Raw genomic sequence first — 21203 nt, forward strand, 5'->3', positions numbered from 1 at the left:
TTTTTTTTTTTTTGGTCTAGACTTTAATAACTATTAGGCAACAGCCATTTTTCTTCTCTTTTGATCTTCTCTTTCTTCACTTAAGTGAACTACGTCTGTTGACAAGTTTTTGTTGTTCTAAGAAAAGTAACATAGTAAACCAGTTACTAGTTACTGGTCTATTACCAGGCTGACAGATTTAAACAAACACATTCACACTCGTGCCAAGTACCAGGAGCTGGTGGACGAAAGCAGGAGGCAATGTTGGAAGACGCACTACGAATGTTTGGAGGTGGGTTGCCAAGGACTTGCAGGGCGGTCTCGCTGCAAAGTTCTCACATTGCTAGGCCTCTCTGGTAGGGCAAAGAGGAAGGCCATTAGGTCTGCTACTGATGCTGCAAAGAAAGCCACAAGGTGGCTATGGATCAAGAGGGCAGATCCGTGGGCAAACGCTGCTGGAACACAGGCCGGAGTCTGATCAACCCCGGTCGGGTCACCTGGGCGAGGGTGTCTGATGTTGTAAGACCCGACACACCCATTGACCCCAGGTTACATCACTGATGATGTGTCCTAGCCATGGAGCTGTATATAAGAACTAGGGAGCGCAGTAGCACTGAGCCGTGTGCCAACAAGGAGGCGCAATTGCCATTTTAATTCCGTGATTTGCGTGCATAGAAGTTCACTTAGTCTCGTCAAGAAACAGGTGGAATATACCAGAAAGCTGTGCATGTTGGCAAAGCCACAAACGGAGGAACAAGGGAGACAATATTTCCTTCCATAAGTAAGTGTTTTTGGTTCTTCTTGTCACTTTGTCCGTGATATCTGGCTGATAAACAGCTGTATGTCTCGTGCTGTACCTGTGTCGCCTGATGACACAGACCATTAACTCTTCACTTATGTCTAGTTGATATTTTCCACTGCTAGACCAATGTCTAGTTAAAGTACTTGTCGTTAGTGATTAAATTGTTCAACAAGACTGGGATTTATTATTTTTTTTTGCACCTTAAAATAAAGAGATTATAATGACCCGCGCTGTGCTGCTCACAGTCACACCCATACATAGAGATGTGTACCCACACCAATGACTTCATGAATGAAACTCGGTCAATAAAGGATAATTGTGTAAAAATATTCATTCATTCATCTCCTACCGCTTAGTCCAATTAAGGGTTGCAGGGGGCTGGAGCCTATCCCCAGCAGCATAGAGCGCGAGGCGGGGTACACCCAGGACAGGACACCAGTCTGTCGCAGGGCCACAAACAGACAAACAAGCACAGACACACCTATGGATAATTAAAGACTCCAATCCACCCTAACCCGCATGTCTTTGGATGTGGGAGGAAACTGGAGCACCCGGAGGAAACCCACGCACACACGGGGAGAACATGCAAACTCCACACAGAAAGGCCACGGGAACTGAACCCACGACCTTCTCGCTGTGAGTGGTAAAATATAATATATATAATGTATTGTAATGGTTTTAGGAGCCGCTCTGCGTTGAACTCAGCAGCAGCTCAGCCGAGCAGCGTAGCTTAACAGCACAGATCCGTGTAACTTTCACCACTAATATTTGGGAATGGGTGTGTGTCAGAGTCAGTTTAATACTTTCCTGACATAATTTAATATAATTAAATTTTACTGTCTCGATATCCAGGTCAAAATGGCATTTTAACACGTATTTTGTGAGCATTTTTCTGAGTGTGTTCAGTCGCGAATCTCCATTGAAAATGCATTAACATCCGGGTACTTCATCAATATTTTGCCCGGTTAGGAGACGTCATGTCGCTGTCCATGAAGGGACATTTTTTGTTTAGTGTGGAGCAATGGGAGTGCACTTTCTAGTTCTTATATACAGCTCCATGGTCCTAGTGCATGTGCAAGATGTATCCTCGACCTCTCACTCACACTTACTGTCAATTTAGAATCACCAGTCCACCTAACCTTCATGCCTTTGGATGTGGCACGAAGCCGGTGTCACCGACCAAACGGTCTCCCCTAAAATTCAGTCTGCCCTGCCTTCACTGCGCATGCATCATTTTGGAGGGTTAGTAGCAATTCACTGATTATCACCTCATGTCTCCTTCAAACTGAATTCACTGTATCCTCGATTTAATGTGCCTTAAATTAAAGCTGACAGTCGGCGCCTTGAGCTCTTGTTTAGTATCTGCTCTGATAAACATAAAAACTTTTTTAAAAAGTGTCAGCATCCAAATATATATATATAACATTGTGAAACATTAAACTCAGCAAAATCCAAAAACAAACACATAATAATGCCAAATTCAACAAATTAGATTCAGCACAGAAAAACGTGCTTCAGTAAATTCAATCTGCTGATTTCGACGGAACCGAGACAAATACAACAATGTAAACAAGGACACAGAAAACCAGGATGTTTTCTCACACATACACACCATTTACTGTCAGTGTGAAGACTCAAAGTCGTGTCACATATGACGCCCGGCACAGGAAGGACTGACTCGCTCCTCAGCCGTTATCCTTTGCAGGGCCCCAGGGGACTGGGCACAGTGTGTGCACAGGTGAGCCTAAATTTATAATAATAATAATTCATTCATTCATTCATCTTCTACCGCTTAGTCCAATTAAGCGTCGCGGGGGGCTGGAGCCAATCCCAGCAGTCATAGGGCACAAGGCAGGGTACACCCAGGACAGGACGCCAGTCTGTCGCAGGGCCACAAACAGACAAACAAACACAGACACACACACACACACACCTACGGACAATTTCAAAGATTCCAATCCACCTAACCTGCATGTCTTTGGATGTGAGAGGAAACCCAAGCACATGGAGGAAACCCACGCAAACACGGGGAGAACATGCAAACTCCACACAGAAAGGCCACGGGAATTGAACCCAGACCTTCTCGCTGTGAGGCAACAATGCTAACCACTAACCACCGTGCAGCCCCATAATAATAATAATAATAATAATAATTAATATTTTCCAACATTGGTAAGGATCAAAACATAACAAATATGGAATCAGTGGAATGCAAACATATTGCACACACAGTTTTTTCCATCAATCAGTTCGTAAATGTTTTTCTTTGTTGGTGCTCTTTATGAAAAATACAGTAAATTAATTATTTGATATTTACCTCTGTAAGGCCACAGCAGAGAACATGTTCAAACCACACAGTCAACCCCTCAAATGCCTTGGCCATGAAGAAAAAGGAAAAATAAAAAAATAATAAATAAAATGAAAGGTCCTCAGACTAAAATTAGATGTATACATTTTAATTGCATATTACATTTCCACCCATTTGGATTATATTGTTGATACTAATAAACCTAATGTGAGGTTAACATGTCAGTCAAGCATTAATGAAAAAGGTAAAAATGAGATTTGGGTAATAGGAGCCAATTAATAAACTCTATGTGTTTTAATACATGACAACCAGATTATGGATTTATCATAAATAAATCCCATTTTGTATCACATGAACCAGTAAGACTGACAAATGGCCTAATTAAGTTTATTAGAGGAAGTTAAACTGGAATCCACAACCGCTTACTCCAATTGGGGAGCTGGAGCCTATCCCAGCAGTCATAGGGTGTGAGGCAGGTACACCCTGGACAGGACACCAAGAGTCTCACAGGGCCACATACAGACAAACAACACATTCACACCTATGGACAATTTCAAGTTTCCAGTCCACCTAACCTGCATGTCTTTGGATGTGGGAGGAAGCCGGAACATGCAAAACTCCACACAGAAAGGCCACAGGTGGGAATCGATCCCATGACCTTCTTGCTGTGAGGCAACAGTGCTAACACTAAGCCACCATGCTGCCCAACTGCAATCCAAGTGGATGAAAATTTTAGATGTATTAAAATGCATAAATCTTATAAGTAGGGTAAAATATTTTTTAGTGCATAATAGGAAGCAACATGTCAGTGTTGAGGTAACATGATGTGTTCCATTCCTATTTATACCACGTTGAACCCCTCTAACCTCTTGCACTCATTTTCCAGGGGACACCTTTTATGTCTGTGAGGGTTCAGGGGTTAGGGTTCAGGGTCAGGGCTTGGCGACACTGGGACTGGACCAGTGCTTCATGATGTCCATAACTTAAGTCCTGTTCAAACATGGCCTCAGACTGACCTCCAGTGTCAGACATCAGTGACCTCACTGAACCTCAGGAAGGCTTTGGTCACTGTCCCGGGTTGGCACTAATCCTTCGCTCGTAGGTTTGCATCATGCTGTTTTTCAGCTGGATGTGGTGAGGTGAGGTAGCAGGCCTCAGATCAGCCTCTCCTCAGGAGGCACCTTGAGAACACTGCCCATCTCCAGCCTGGCACCGGCCACTTCCTGTGAACTGGGGCTGTAGGTTCCCTCCGACTGCCGCTTCTTACGCGCTGTCATGACGAGGAAAAACACAGCCAGGATGGCCAGTAAGACACACAGGGTGGCCAAGGGGATGGTCACCGCCAGCCAGGCCACGCCCTCCAGAGGCTCCTCTTTCTGCCAGAGCACAAACAGCGATGTGACGTGAATTCAGAGCAATGTTGTTTTGTTGGATTGACATATTTCTTCATGGATTAAAAACCAAACCACACCAGCCCAATATAAATATTAATGCTAACCATTTCTCATGAATTATGCTTTATTTTTGCTGTTAAATCTTGTGAGGTTTCAGAAATAAACTTTCAACCTTATACCTCAGTGTTTCACCTGGTCACACTCGTGAATCCATTACAGGGCCCCATGTAGACAGACAAACACACGAACACTCTCACTCCCACCTACGGTCAATTTAGATGGATTTGTAGATGATAAACCCTGTGTTTGGACTGAACCTGGGGAAAGGTTCAGTGAGTGCCGGGAAACACCTGTTGACTGCAGGAAAAGTCCTCCTGATAGCTGGGAAAGACCTCAAGCTGGGGATTGTTTACAGGGCGATGTAAGACCAAGACAAAGAGGCCAATTACAACCCCAATGAAGTTGGGACGTTGTGTGAAATGTAAATAAAAACAGAATACGATTTGCAAATCCTCTTCAACGTATAACCTTCAATGAATACCCACAAAGACAAGATATTTAATGTTCAAAACTGATAAACCTTTATTGTTTTTGTGCAAATATTTGCTCATTTGAAATGGATGCCTGCAAGACATTTCAAAAAAGCTGGGACAGTGGTATGTTTACCACTATGTTACATGACATTTCCTTCTAACAACACTCAATAAGTGTTTTGGAACTGAGGACACTAACTCCCAATCTCAATTCTCTTTTGTACCCCTTCCCCTTCCCCTTGGCCCTGGCCCTACCCCTACCCCTTTAAAACATGGGGTAAGGTGAAGGGGTATGCCTCTAGCCCTATGAATTGAGACACCCCTCGTCCTTAGGGGGAAAAAAAAAACTGCCCGTGTCAAACTGCCGTCTTCACTGTTTGTTAACATGGCAACTGAAATGCAACTTGTTGCAGTAGCCTGTTTGCTCTTTTTATTTTCTCGCCTTTCTGTGTAAATGCAAAGAAATAGAAGTCGCAGATTTCTTTGACGCATCGCAATCATGTCATGTTAATTAATGTAATTAATTTGTAATTTATAATAATAATAATTCATAGCATTGATAATTAATTAATTAGTAATTAATTTTAATAGTACTAATAATAATTAATCAATAATAGTAATGATTAATATTGTTTGATTAATCATTAATTGATGATTTGATCTTCATTGTTCTCCTGGGAGATTTCAACGCCCACGTGGGCGGCGACAGTGAGACCTGGAGGGGGGTGATCGGGAAGCACGGCCTCCCCGATCTGAACCTGAGTGGTGTTCAATTGTTGGACTTCTGTGCTAGTCACAGTTTGTCCATCACGAACACCATGTTCGAGCACAAGGGTGTCCATAAGTGCACGTGGCACCAGGACACCCTGAGCCGGAGGTCGATGATCGACTTTGTAGTCGTATCATCTGACCTTCGGCCATGTATCTCGCACACTCGAGTGAAGAGAGGGGCAGAGCTGTCGACTGATCACCACCTGGTGGTGAGTTGGATCCGCTGGGAGGGGAGGAAGCCGGTCAGACCTGGCAGGCCCAAACGTATCGTGAGGGTCTGCTGGGAACAACTGGTGGAACCCTCTGTCAGCGAGGTCTTCAACTCCCACCTCCGGGAGAGCTTCTCCCAGATCCCGGGGGAGGTTGGAGACGTTCTCCACCTCCAATGTCGATGCGGCTGCTCGTGGCTGTGGTCGCAAGGTCTCTGGTGCCTGTCGCGGCAGCAATCCCCGAACCCCGTGGTGGACACCGGAAGTAAGGGATGCCATCAAGCTGAAGAAGGAGTCCTACTTATCTTTGTTGGTAGGTGGGACCCCAGAGGCAGCTGACAGGTACCGGCAGGCAAGTGTGCCGCAGCCCGTGCTGTCCAGAGGCAAAAACTCGGGTCTGGGAGGAGTTCGGGGAGGCTATGGAGGAGGACTATCGGTCAGCCTAAAAGACATTCTGGTAAACCATCCGACGCCTCAGGAGGCGGAAGCAGCTCTCCACCAGCACTGCACATTCTGATCAAATCAGTTGTTCCACGCAGCGCACATCTGCAACAAACATTCACTTAATGTTCATTTGATACTTTCTGGATATTAAACAGGAATATATTTGTACTATAATAGAAGGAAGTCAGCTGGATGTCTTCCTCCTTCTTATAAACCACCAAAATGCACACAAAACTGTATAACAATAAAAAATATTAGTTATATAAATATTGCATTTATAATATTTTAACTAAATATAAAGTATTGTGTAGAGTATTGTGACTTTCCTGGTTGCTTAATGTATCACAAAATGCAATGCAGCCAAGCATACACAAAAATCCTTCAGCAACAAACTGTTTGCAATGATGCAAATTCATTTGCCTTGCCACATTCCCCCTGCAATTCCTCTACACCCACCCTAGGGGGAGCACCCCACACTTTGGGAACCACTGTCTTGGAGGAACATTGAGTGCCAGTAAAGTATACACAGCCATTACTATGTAGACTAGCTTTCTTTGTAAAAGTGTCTTGATGATATTTATTGTGATATAGGACAAAGTAAATCAGTGATCTGATTTGATGAACGTTAATACCCCCGTCACACATAGCCAGAATCACGCAGAGTGGCGTTGGACTTATGAATTGGAGCACATCCGAAAAGTGTCGGATTTCAGTTCCAAAACGTTCTGACAGCCATCTGTGGAAGTCAACATAGTTGGTCAAAATCAGCCGGCGGCCCCAAATGTGGTGCATATGCTCAAAACTCTTCAGGCGCCGTCTAACCATCTAACTGTAATTTGCATATTCTGATGGCAGAAAAACTGCATCTGAAATGATCTGATCGCAGTTGATTGAGCTCTGAGATCAATCGGTCACAACAAAGCCTGTCGACATGTTGTATCATGTTTGTCCACCTCCACTGGACCCTGGCCAGGGAGGGTGAAGGAAATGTTGTATGTAATAGCATGTATGAGGCACTCTGTGCGCACCAGAGGCTTGGTGCAGTGCTGCAACACAGCTGAACGGGATGTCACCACTGCAATACACGTATTATTACATGTACACCTCCTAAGTCTGTAGCAGGTATGATGTGGAAATGTTTGCCCAACACATAGTGACATAAATAAACATGTAACTCTCATCTGTCCATCATGATTAATGAGTTGGGCAATGCTGTGTAATGTCAGACTGCGTGAACTCTTGAACTCAAATGCAGAATCGCTGCATTGCAAAGGAATGTGCTGCTGAGGCCCGGAGAATATTCTTCATAAATTTGGACTCTAGACAGTCAGAGGTGCAGTAAATGGAATTCTGTATCTCTCTACCTAACATCAACATGGCAGCGTTATCGGCTCCTGAAGGTCAAATGCCCTGCTCTTCCCCCAGAAGGATCTATGGCCTTGGTGAAGGAATTTGGCTCCCCCTTCTCATCTATCTACCCCCCCAAGCCTGCTGTTGCCTAGCAACATCAGACTTTACACACACACCGACAGAATCTGACAGAAACTTAACTCATCTGCACACGACACATGTCTCCCTCCCTTCATCCCTATTACCCCCCCATGTCTCTCCATTCCCCTCACCCTGGCTTCCTCCCTACCTCCTTGAAGGCAGCGTGGTTTTTACTGCTGTAGCCTTTAACCCCCCCAAGCTGGGCGGCGCGGGCCCCGCCTGCTGCGGCCTTCACGCACTTTACCTCAATTTGGATGACGACTCCTTCAAGTTTAGTGCACATAAACAATGTCAAATGTATTTGTGTTGTCTTTAATTCTGATGTGTGCCATTACTATGGTAAACAAGTAATAATTGTGGATTAAACTAGTAATAATTGGTGGATTAATTGCTGTATTTGTATGAGGTAATTGGAGTGTAAATGCAATTTCATTGTTGTTGCACTTGTGTAATGACAATGACAATAAAATCTCATCTCATCTCAACTCACCTCCGGTACCTCGCGTTCTAAAAGCGCAGCGCAAGACAGCTGGTCAACTCCCTTCACACCGGCTATGCTGTGTGCTGGCAACGTCCAATCAGATGACAAATACATAATCCACCTCTGGTGTGAATAAATCCCATGTGAAGTGCCGTCCCACAACAATAATCCAGCTACAATTGTGTTAAGATGCATATCAATTAAACGACAACAAAAAAAATTTAAAAAAGAGGAAAAGAGAAAGTCCCTGGCTGCATCTTAAAGTTGCGCACGTGGGAAATTGGCGCACTGCCAGCAACAGTTCAACAGCAGTTAGGAGTCCAGACAGACAAATAACATCTAGCAATGCAAATATATACTGATCAAACACATCAAAACAAGGGATTTTTCATCGGCTAACAGCAGGTGGTCACTGACAGCTGTCAACTGTTTGCGCGCTTTCTGGATGGACAGCTCCTGCGCTCGCATGTGCACGTGGAGTGGCTGGTACAGTGTTTATGAACACATATACATGCAGCTGAGCGAACATTTCGGCCACACATTCGCACATTGCTTTGATCACCTGTTCTACACAGCAGGCACACGCAACTCGTTCAGCCATTGTGAACACACGGGCAGCTGAGTGGACACACACTCATCACTCGGATCACCTATTCTACACACATGCATGCGCGCACTCCGTCATGTGAGACACACACTGATGAGAGGCCAGTTTAGCCCTGGGAATGTGAGGACGAGCGAAGATTTGATTGTGTGGATGAGTGAGTGGGTGAGTGACAGCTCCAATGTTGGTGCTGTCTAACAGCAGTCTGTGTCATCTGACTGTTGTCTGAAATATGTTTGGGCTGCATCCGGCAGGTGTGCACGAGGCAGACCGGATGCATTAGGACCACAGTTTACCACGCGTCTTTTCCTCCTGACTGCGTTGGATTATGGCAATATTTGCCATGTCAGAATGGTTCCTCCACATTCTTGCTATGTGTGACGGGGGCTTAAGTGTTGCTGTTTAAAATCAGCTCACTGTACATGCTGTAAATGTGAGTGAACCCAGTGAGGGTGGAAATGTGCCTTTCACTTACACTGTGGTCACACAACTTCCCGCTGAAGCCTCGCACACACACACACTGAAAGTGGTTGAATCTGTCCAAACAGGTGGCGCCATTCAGACACGGGCTGGACACACACTCGTCTATTTCTGTCTCACACCTGAAACACATCATGAGGGATTTAACACAACACTGACTGACAGAGTAGTAGCTCAAACCACCTCCCATGACCTTACACCCAGTCGAGGTCAGACACACTTGAGCTGAATGGTGGTATCAGGTGGATTGTACTCAGCAGCGCCCCCTCACCTGGTTCCAATGTATCCCGGTTTACAGGTGCAGTTGCCCCCCAGTTCATCTCCCACGCAGACGCCTCCATTCAGGCACTCTGTGTACGCATCACATGCTACAGGAGGGAAGCGCCACCTGATGAAAGTATATGATACGCAAGTCTGAACACTTTCAATTCATCACTGCACAGTATCACCTTTGATCAACATTATCTCAAAATGTATTATATCATTCCAGAATATTTCACAACCATACAGTATGCACAGTCAAAGAAATTAAATTCTTGATTTGCTTAATCAAGTCATGTCAAGCAGTCCCTCATAAATTGGTTGTTTAAATGGGAAACAAAATACACAATTAATTGCAACAAGCTATTACAGTGTGTTGTAATTATTGAGGGATCACACTTCTCAGCCTCCCTAAGAAAGCCTATGCCAGGGTACTGGAGAGGAGACTTAGACCTTTAGTCGAACCTCAGAAACAGAAGAAGCAATGCAGGTTCTGTCCTGGTTGTGGAATGGTGGACTAGCTCTTTACCCTCGCAAGGGCATTAGAAGGTTCCTGGGAGTACAACCAACCAGTCTACATGTGTTTTGTGGACTTGGAAAAGGTGTACAACCGGGTCCCTCGAGGTAACCTGTGGGGGGCACTGCAACGTGCAATCAGGTCTCTACAACCCCAATTCCAATGAAGTTGGGACATTGTGTGAAATTTAAATAAAAACAGAATACAATGATTTGTAAATCCTCTTCAACCTATATTCAATTGAATACACCACAAATACAAGATATTTAATGTTCAAACTGATAGACTTTTGTTTTTGTGCAAATATTTGTTCATTTTGAAATGGATGCCTGCAACACGTTGCAAAAAACCTGGGATGGGCAACAAAAGACTGGGAAAGTTGATGAATGCTCAAGGAACACCTGTTTGGAACATTCCACAGGTGAATAGGTTAATTGGAAACAGGTGAGTGTCATGATTGGGTATAAAAGGAGCATCCCCAAAAGGCTCAGCCATTCACAAGCAAAGATGAGGCGAGGATCACCACTTTGTGAGCAACTGCATGGAAAAACAGTCCAACAATTTAAGAACAATGTTTCTCAATGTTCAATTACAAGGAATTTAGGGATTCCATCATCTACAGTCCATAATATAATCAGAAGATTCAAAGAATCTGAAGAAATTTCTACACATAAGCGGCAAGGCCGAAAACCAACACTGAATGTCCGTGATCTTCAATCCCTCAGTCGGCACTGCATTAAAAACTGACATCATTGTGTAAAGGATCTTACCGGGTGGACTCAGGAACACTTCAGAAAACCATTGTCAGTTAACATAGTTCGTCGCTACATCTACAAGTGCAAGTTAAAACTCTACCACGATCCAAACCCAGATAAGCAGCAGAAAATAAATGAATGAAAGTTGTTAGTTAATTGTATACTTTAGATTAAGTAAATATAGCACTTCATTCCTTCCAGTGCTTAATTTGTAAAGTGTGAGGTCCCGGAGCGCAGAGGATGGGTGGCTCCGGTGCAGAAAAAAAAAGAAGGGCGGGGGGGGGGGGGGGGGGGGGGGGGGGGCTTGCGAACAACGCTGTGCGCCACACGGAAAATAAACTGGGCATGTATTGTAGGCCTAATAACACTAGTCACACCAAATCCGGATAGAGTAAAAATTCCTGTTTAATGATGTACAGTGGTCCCTCGTTTATCGTGGGAGTTACATTCTCCGCGTTCACACTGGGCACGACATGAGCGACTGCAGCCACAGGTTGCCATGTAATCCCTATGTAAGGACGCGTTTTGGCGCCAAACCGCGCAGCGCGACGCGAGTGAAGCAATTTTGAGCGTTTTGCGCGTTTGTGGCGCGATATTGCATCACGTCACGTCACGTTGCCCTCCTCCCCAAGTTGAAAAATCTGAACTTTTTTGTCTCTTCGCGCCGCGATGACCAATCAGGGACTGGATATGTAGTGACGTGGAGATGTCTGGAGTTTGACTGAGGATGTGAACATGTCCTGTCTCTGGTAGCAGTCTGTGAGCAGGACTTATGTCTCTTTTGTCCTTTATTTCACAATCATGACAGAGTTTTTGGAGCGAGCAGCAGCCCCACAGCAGCGGGAGAGGAGTTTCTTTTTATTTTTAGTTTACATGCGCGCGCGAGGGAATCATCCATGGAGATTATTTTACTTAACTACACAAATGTATAATAAAACAAATGGTGACTGGTTTCTAAACACAATTATGACAGAGTTTTTTGGGGGAGGAGCGAGCTGCAGCAAGCAGCGGAGTTTCTTTTTTTTAACTGTTTACATGTGCGCGCGTGAACGGGACAGTTGGTCCTCAAACTGGGTCCCACAGAGGCGGAAGGACCGCTGAAAGCGGCTGTCATCCAGACGCAACTCCTGCAGCAAATAATGATACTCTCTGTATTGGGAGCTTTTCACAACAACTTGCTCCGTGTGATCAAGGTCCGTCATGATGACTTGACGCTGAGCGGAATGGAAGCTCCTCCTATTTGATGACGCACCGGGGCGAATTTTCACAGCAAAAGTCCACCCAAGCAGAGCGACCCACCGGGTGAAGGAGGCGCATCTGTCGCCACGCGACCCCCCTTAATTTGTAGCGTCTGATCGCGCCCGGTGTGAATGCAGCATAACCCACGATAAACGAAATCCGCGAAGTAGCGCTATTTTTTTACAATTATTATAGATGTTTTAAGGCTGTAAAACCCCTCACTACACACCTTTCTCAAACAGGCATTAACATTTTCTCACTTTTCTCTCTTGTGTAAACACTCTCTTTTTTCTTCTGTGCGAGAAGATTATAAACAGACACACGCAGAACACAATGCGCAGCTCTCCCTTCACTCACTACCTCCGGGAGTACGGATGCCTGACCCGCAAAGAATCCAAGTCCTCTCTTGGTGGCCACGGAGCTCTGCGGCTGCGGTCAACATCTGGATCAAAACGAGTGTAGCCTCTGGACCTGTTGCCAGATTTGGTGCAATTCCGCACAGCAGACAGGAGGGCGGCGGTGTGATTGGCAGTGAGAGCAATTGCGGTGATTTTTTTTATATATATATATATATATATATATTGTTAGTCAAGAGAGGTGGCGGATCACGGCTCCAGTATAAATAGCTGGCGGAGCCAACGTCAGAGGTTCCGGAGCGCGCTCCGGCTTGCTCCCCCTCAAATTAAGCCCTGATTCCTTCCAATGTGTAGGTACAAGAACTGAACAGTTATGTCAGTTAGGAATAAATCTTATTTTTTTTGGAACACCTTTGCTGCTTGAAAATTTTTTGATATTGCAAATATATTTGCATAGTAGTATATACCACAAAGATGGGGATTAAAAAAAACAGCAGTGGTTTTCTTTTCTGTGATTTGTGCACAAATGCAATGGAATTTTTTTCTCTGTATCTCTGCATAATTTATAGTTAGACATAAAATGCCACACTAGGAGCAGTGGGCAGCGACAGTCTGGCAAGTTCAGATCACAGCTGAGTTTTGTCTGAGATAATCTGATGAAATTTTATCTGGATATTTTTAAATGTTCCCAGGCTGCACCATTTTTATTTGATTTGTGTAATTTGGGGGAGTAGCCTGGGACAATACAAATGAAATGTCTTGTCCAAGGGCACAGATGGGTAACATGACCAGAAGTCCACTCCTCTCCCACTGAGCGACCTGCTCTGATATGACACTACTTAACTTACTTTGCACTACTCTACTTTACAATTCACTCGTAAGGCTTTGGGAAAGTACCTAGTGAATTCAAAATCATATCCAGGAACCAGCATTTCAAGCCACTTTTGATGTGTGGGTCTGTACTTACTGGCAGCGTTTACCGATGTAGTTGGGAGGACACAAACATGTGTGAATTCCAGTCAGTTCCAGGCAGGTTCCTCCATTGACACAGCTGAATTCCAGACAGTTGTCCACCTCATCTTGGCAGTCTTTCCCCGTGTAACCAGGCTGGCAGTCACACTGGTAGTCTGCCAGTTGGTCAGTACAAGTGCCATACACACACGGATCTGGTAAGCATTCATTTATCTCAGTCTGACACACCTCACCCTCCCATCCTGGGCTGCAGCTGCAGTTGAACTCATTGTACTGGTCCTGACACACACCTTGATTGAGGCATGGCTGGGATTCACAAACTGGGGCTCCATGACATCCTATGATTGGCTCATGACCACCTATTCTAGAGAAATGGGTCAACTGAGGGGGGTCTCTAACATTTATAAGTGGAAGGTAGACCCCACCCACCCTCACATCACCCAAACATCCAGTGAAGTTCTCAGCCAGCCAGACCTTGGTCTCATTGAGGAAGTTGAGATTACCACCAACAGTCAAGCTACATCCCACCCTCTTTCCATCTACAGTAAGGATCCAGCGAGAGACTGCCTGCATGGGGTCAACCATAGTCAGCTGGATGTGGTGCCACGCCCCATCAGCAATGGTTTTGTCACTTGTGAAAGCAACCAACTCAGGACCCAGTCCACTGCGAAGTTTGACCAGTAGGGTAGAGTTGAGGAGACCCAAACAGAAGACTTCCATTCTGTTGGTAGCTCGTAACAACACACCATTCTCATCACGTGTTCTCAGATCCATGGTAATGTTGGTCACAGGGCTGAGTATGGAACTGTTTGCAACGAACTGGAGAGCATTATCCTGGAAAGTGGCTTCAGTTAGACCTGCAGGAGGACATAATCACGTGAGTTCTTTTGCAAGCATTTATGAAATCATGTGATTTACTATGTACAGAGATTATTATTTTCTGCATTTTAATGGTGCTGTGCACTCAGACCACAGTGCAGCACACACTCTGCAGTGCGCAAAAGTGATTTAGTTATTTCAGTACCACAGGCCAATATCTTTATTATGATTACAATGCATTTAATTGTGCAGCCCTATTTCAGAACAAAATCTGTCGCTATCAACAGGGTGGCAGGCTGCAAAGGGGGCCTCAGAGAATATTTCCTTTCAAGTGGGAAGGTCTTGCTGGTATAAAAGAACCATTACTCCAACTGAAGGCAAATTACTGAAGAACTAAAGGACTGGAGAATGCCTGAGCATACAGTAGTGTTCAGAATAATAGCAGTGCTATGTGACTAAACAGATTAATCCAGGTTTTGAGTACATTTCTTATTGTTACATGGGAAACAAGATACCATTAGATTCAGTAGATTCTCACAAATCCAACAAGACCAAGCATTCATGATAGGCACACTCTTAAGGCTATGAAATTGGGCTATTAGTAAAAAAGTAGAAAAGGGGGTGTTCACAATAATAGTAGCATCTGCTGTTGATGCTACAAACTCAAAACTATTATGTTCAAACTGCTTTTTTTAGCAATCCTGTGAATCACTAAACTAGTATTTAGTTGTATAACCACAGTTTTTCATGATTTCTTCACATCTGCGAAGCATTAATTTTGTTGGTTTGGAACCAAGATTGTGCTCCTTTACTAGTGTGCTTGGGGTCATTGTCTTGTTGAAACACCCATTTCAAGGGCATGTCCTCTTCAGCATAAGGCAACATGACCTCTTCAGGTATTTTGACATATCCAGACTGATCCATAATAACTGGTATGTGATATATAGGCCCAACACCATAGTAGGAGAAACATGCCCATATCATGATGCTTGCACCACCATGCTTCACTGTCTTCACTGTGAACTGTGGCTTGAATTCAGAGTTTGGGGGTCATCTCACAAACTGTCTGCGGCCTTTGGACCCAAAAAGAACAATTTTACTCTCATCAGTCGACAAAATGTTCCTCCATTTCTCTTTAGGCCAGTTGATGTGTTCTTTGGCAAATTGTAACCTCTTCTGCGCATGTCTTTTATTTAACAGAGGGAATTTGTGGGGGATTCTTGCAAAGAAATTAGCTTCACACAGGCGTCTTCTAACTGTCACAGCACTTACAGGTAACTCCAGACTGTCTTTGATCATCCTGGAGCTGATCAATGGGTGAGCCTTTGCCATTCTGGTTATTCTTCTATCCATTTTGATGGTTGTTTTCCATTTTCTTCCATGCATCTCTGTTTTTTTTTTTTTGTTTTTTTTGTCCATTTTAAAGCAATGGAGATCATTGTAGATGAACAGCCTATAATTCTTTGTACCTGCAAATAAGAAATATACTCAAAACCTGGATTAATCTTTTTAGTCACATAGCACTACTATTATTCTGAGCACTACTGTAGTTTATGGGATTTTTTTTTTTTTTTTTTGCACTTGATAAAAAGGTGTAAAAGTTTTGTCACTGTTACAAAAAAATTAATAAACCTATGTGGAATCATGTTATACAGTCAAGATATCCTGGTCACTATTATTTCCAGCCCTTCCTACAACTAGCCATGTGAGGTCGGGTTTCATGTAAGGGTTCAAGTTTTTTTTTTCTACAGGGGTTTATCTTTGTGGTTCATGGAATCAGCAGTTTGCCAGATCCAGTGAACTTTGACATAGTCAGACTGGATTTGTCCTGGATCAGTTACAATCCCTGCTCACAGTCTACTCACACTCATAGCCGTGCTGCAGGTCCACACACTGCGCTCTGTCAAAACAGGGGTTGTCGACACACCACACACGAGTCTCACAGAGCCTGCCAGAGAAGTTAACAGGACAGTCACATCTGAAATCATTCCAGGTGACCACACATTGCCCACCGTTGAAACAGGGATCAACCTGTGAAGGGACACACAAACACCAATGGACAGATTAGACGGTCATTTGTAAAATCTCTCACGTGGGTCTGCAGTGAGGATTGAGCTCAAAGGGACACACAAACAGATCAATGCTGACAGGGCTGAGGCCTTACAAACAGCTCAGCTGTCAGAGAGCATCCCAACAGTAAGACGTTCACACACATGAAACCGTGCTGTCCGTGTTCTCCTTTAATATCAAACTGCACATCATCACTACATGTTCAAGCTTTGGACTGACAGATGACTGTGGCAGCTGGTTGAGTTGCTGCCAACTGAAAGACACGGAATATCATGAACTTCGGTACAGACTCTGTGGATCTTGGATCATAGTGTAGTGATGTTCGACTCTTTGATTTTGACTAAGTGGTGGCATAAACACTGAAAATAAATGACCATCCTTTTTTAAGATTAGGTAAGAACTGCTGAGCCTGAGCTTTAGAGATGATGTTGGGCTAAAGCCTCGGTCCCACCGAGTGAAGAAGGAGCCACACACCCTGTTTTTTTTTTGTTTCGTGAGCTATTGTGGCAGTATAGTGGCTCAGAGTGGCTCTTAGAGGCATTATCTTCAGTTAACGAGGCTCCTCTCTGAGCGTGGCGCTAATTTCAAGATGTTCAATATTTAGCAACAGCAGTGTGGCGCAGTTTGTGTTCGAGTTACTGCGACGGCTTAGAGGCATTTGCGTGGTGCTTACGAATCTGCAAAAAGTCCATTATCCGTGCACCTGGCACCTTCGCAGGACCTGAGATGCTATTTTTGGAGCAACTCCTCCTCTTGCGCACACAATTGCACCTGCTCTGTGCGCTGGACTCTATATATTTTGTAGTGGATTAATCATTTTCTGCCAAACCTTGGATGTTGAAAACACTTCTAATCACTTCTAGAATCAGAGGACTGTTTCATCTGGACGCTTTTTTTCCCCTCTCTTTCCTGCTCCATGTGGGATGTATTTTGAACAGGTTAAGGTAATTATTTTAATGTTTTTTATAGCTTGATAAGCAGTTCCTTGCTATAAAAGTATGTCTGTATGTTGATGTCTGTTGTATGTAAAAGTATGCTGATTTAATATCTTGTTAATGGATCACTGTGTGTGCGCAGACCAAACTCATGCCTAAATGTGCACCAACATGGCGTTATCATGGCGTTAGCATGGCGCTATCATGGCGCTACGAGGCTGTAATGACAGGTCGGTCGTGGCTCACTAGAGGCTGCTATGCGGCACATGCAGGGTACAGAGAGGCACATAGTGGCACCTTCATAGTGGATACGTGTTAAGATGAAAACGTGGGTCATTCTTCAAATAATCACCCCACACCCATGCGTGTCTCCTTCTTCAGCCTTCATTAGGGTTACACCTATTCAGCGACGCCAGTCCTCACTGTGTTGATGTGGACCTGCTGTGACCAACTGTATGAGTCTTGTGTTGATACTTTAAAAGCTACTTTGTATTGCAGGAGGTTGAAGCCTCAGTTTCTGCAAATAGGCTGCAGAGTATTTTTAGTTCAATTAGCAATTTTTTAGAAGTTCATTCTAACTTTTATCCAGATGCAACCTTGAATACTTGTGAGATAATTTCACACTTTTTCAGTGAAATGATTGAGGATATTAGGTCAAGTAATTCATTGTCTCCTACTGGTCTACATCCCAAATAGGCCTTGAGGCCCATTGGTGCTGACGCTTATCTTTGGCTACTGTCATGTAAAGATGATGAGAGTCTAGGACAACCCCATGAACAGGACATCAGTCTGATGCAGATTACTATTCCAGCACCCATTTACAGCTGGGTGGATTGAGAAAATGCAGAAGAATGGTCTTGTCCAAGGACACAGGCAGGCAGAGTGATCAGGAACTGAACCCAGGTCTACATGTTAGGGGCCAAATTGCTACCTGCTCCTGCACAAGCATCAAGCAAAATATGTTTTCCAGACTGTTTGGATCCACATCATTCAGTGTAATTAACAGAATTATGAGACATTGTTGCTGGTTTGAAACCAACGTCCTGCTCAGCAGACTTTATGTCTGCTTGTTTTTTTAAGAACATCTTTATTGCACTTAATATGGGTGCTGGTGTGAAGCTACTAACACAGTAAATTTTGCAGAGTAAAATGTACTCTGCCAGTATAACATTTGGTCCAAGTCCAAATACAGTTAAATACACTCTATTATAGAGTGAAATCATCTCTACTGTCTTGTCAAACCACGTTTTTCAACTCCAATAAGAGTCGTTCACAGCATGATAGAGTTAATTTTACACTGTGATAGAATTGAGTTAGCACAAAAACAAGAAAACCAGCCCTAATCCATCTGTCTAATCCATTTTAGGCAAACAGTAATGTTGTTACATTTTATTATTTTTACTCAGTCGTATGTCTTATTCTTTTTATTTTATTTTTTTAGCTGTGTAGCACTTATGTGTTCTCAGTGTTGGCTGCATTAAATGTGTTTTATAAATAAATTGCATAGAATTAACTTGACATCCCCACCAGATGTCTCTGAACATTTTTGTTATTTAAGCTTTACATACAGAATCCAGTGCATAACTGTATAACATGACACATGACACATCCTCTCCTGTGGAACCAGCTCCCAATTCAGATCAGGGAGACAGACACCCTCTCTACTTTTAAGATTAGGCTTAAAACTTTCCTTTTTGCTAAAGCTTATAGTTAGGGCTGGATCAGGTGACCCTGAACCATCCCTTAGTTATGCTGCTATAGACGTAGACTGCTGGGGGGTTCCCATGATGCACTGAGTGTTTCTTTCTCTTTTTGCTCTGTATGCACCACTCTGCATTTAATCATTAGTGATTGATCTCTGCTCCCCTCCACAGCATGTCTTTTTCCTGGTTCTCTCCCTCAGCCCCAACCAGTCCCAGCAGAGGACTGCCCCTCCCTGAGCCTGGTTCTGCTGGAGGTTTCTTCCTGTTAAAAGGGAGTTTTTCCTTCCCACTGTAGCCAAGTGCTTGCTCACAGGGGGTCGTTTTGACCGTTGGGGTTTTTACGTAATTATTGTATGGCCTTGCCTTACAATATAAAGCACCTTGGGGCAACTGTTTGTTGTGATTTGGCGCTATATAAATAAAATTGATTTGATTTGACATCTAAAACTAGATTTGTGCTAAGTAGCAATCCAGTACTCTAGGGTATTGTTTACACTGCCAGTTCAAATCAGATTTATTACAAATCTGATTTAAATCAGATCTCATTGACTGACTGCCCATACAGCAAGTAACCAGATCTGATCTGTGTGTCCACACTGACACAGTCTTATCCATATTGATTGCTATAGTAACAGGCTACGCCCAGAAAAAACATGGATGATAGTGAACTGTGCCTGCTTGTGTGTGAAATGGTTTATGTGGCGCTATGACACAAACCAAGGAGACTGCTGAGTTGCGCTGCCATGCTTTGTTGTTTTTGACCGTTTCCTTCTACTTGTTTTCATTTATTCCAACTCCACAGGTTGATTGTCCATTCGGCTGCTCCCGTTTTTTGTTTGGGGTCGCCACAGAGGATACAACCAGATCTGCATTGATATTTGGCACAGGTTTTACGTCGGACGCCCTTCCTGATGCAACTCCAGTGTTACTTGGAGAAACACACACAGCCGCTGGTGTTCCAAAGAGGTCTCCCATCCAAGTACTAACCAGGTCCCGCACTGCTTAGCTTCTGAGATCTGACGGGATCAGGCTTACACAGAGCAGATCGGCTGCTACACAACTCCACAGGTAAGGCACCTCAAATCAACTTGTGTCTCTCCAGAAGGATGTTATTGTTGCTTGTGTCATGCTGTGATTGACACAGAGGACAGATGTGTATTAGGGGATGTCCCTATATCATCCAGTTATCAGTTTAATGGCCAATAGTATTGGTTCAATACTGGCATTTTCCAAAGTCTGATATGAGCTTTGTGTGGTCAAATCCACCCACATTTTTTCAAAGACACGCTCCTATGTGGCTCTTTGCTGGCTCGTTTCCTCACATGTTCTTCCCAGATCTCCCAGTTGAGGGAGCAGCTCCTAAGGTTGTGCTTAAAGAGGTCCTTGAAGCATTTCTTCTTCCCTCCTCTGGACTGATTTCTTTCACTCAGCTGGGAGTAGAAGATCTGGTTGGGAAATCATCCATCCTAATGATGTGACCCACCCACTGAAGCTGGTTCTCAGTGATGACACATTCTATGTTCTGTAGCTTCACTTCAGCCAGGACGCTGATGTTGGTATGATAGGCTTCCCAACTGATGCTGACAATGCTTCTCAGGCAGTGTTGGTGGAATTGCTCAAGGGTTTTCAGGTGACTGTGGTAGGTGGTCCAGGTCTCAGATCCATAGAGCAGGGTTGGCATGACTATGGCTTTGTAGGTGAGTAGTTTCATCTCATGTCAAAGGTCTCGGTTACTGAAAATGTGTGGTGTATAGCTGGCCAAAGGCAGTTTCTGCATACCTGAGTTAGATGGAGTTAGTTGGATCTCATCATCTATGTCAGAGTTTGATGACACATGGCTGCCCAGGTAGGGAAAGTGGGTCATGTTTTCTGGGAGTTTCACAGCAGGAAGCTTTGGATTGACCATGTTGGGTGGAGGCTGGTACAGGACCTGTCTCTTCTTCAGGTTGATGCAAAGACCAAGCTTGGTTGAAGGTTTCAAGGATTTTCTGAAGTCCTTCTTTGATAAAGGATGACATGCTGCTGTTGTCAACATACTGGAAGTCTAAGAGCGAAGTGGTGGTGATTTTCTTCTTGGGTC

The 21203-nt window shown here is 44.1% G+C and overlaps 1 protein-coding gene across 1 annotated transcript in view; it reads right to left on the reverse strand.

Annotated features, from left to right (window-relative positions):
* Positions 1–3835: 3835 nt before the first annotated feature.
* Positions 3836–21203, reverse strand: part of LOC117510113 (protein crumbs homolog 1-like) — a 136959-nt gene continuing 119591 nt past the window's right edge. Inside the window, exons 9-13 of the mRNA XM_034169728.1 lie at positions 16281–16446; positions 13592–14453; positions 9768–9884; positions 9492–9618; positions 3836–4465 (exon numbers count right to left, since the gene is read on the reverse strand). Of these exons, the coding sequence (XP_034025619.1) occupies positions 4244–4465; positions 9492–9618; positions 9768–9884; positions 13592–14453; positions 16281–16446 (1494 nt within the window). The 3' untranslated portion in view covers positions 3836–4243. The remainder of the gene's footprint in view (positions 4466–9491; positions 9619–9767; positions 9885–13591; positions 14454–16280; positions 16447–21203) is intronic.

The sequence above is a fragment of the Thalassophryne amazonica genome, chromosome 5, assembly GCF_902500255.1.
Source record: "Thalassophryne amazonica chromosome 5, fThaAma1.1, whole genome shotgun sequence".
Taxonomy (NCBI): domain Eukaryota; kingdom Metazoa; phylum Chordata; class Actinopteri; order Batrachoidiformes; family Batrachoididae; genus Thalassophryne; species Thalassophryne amazonica.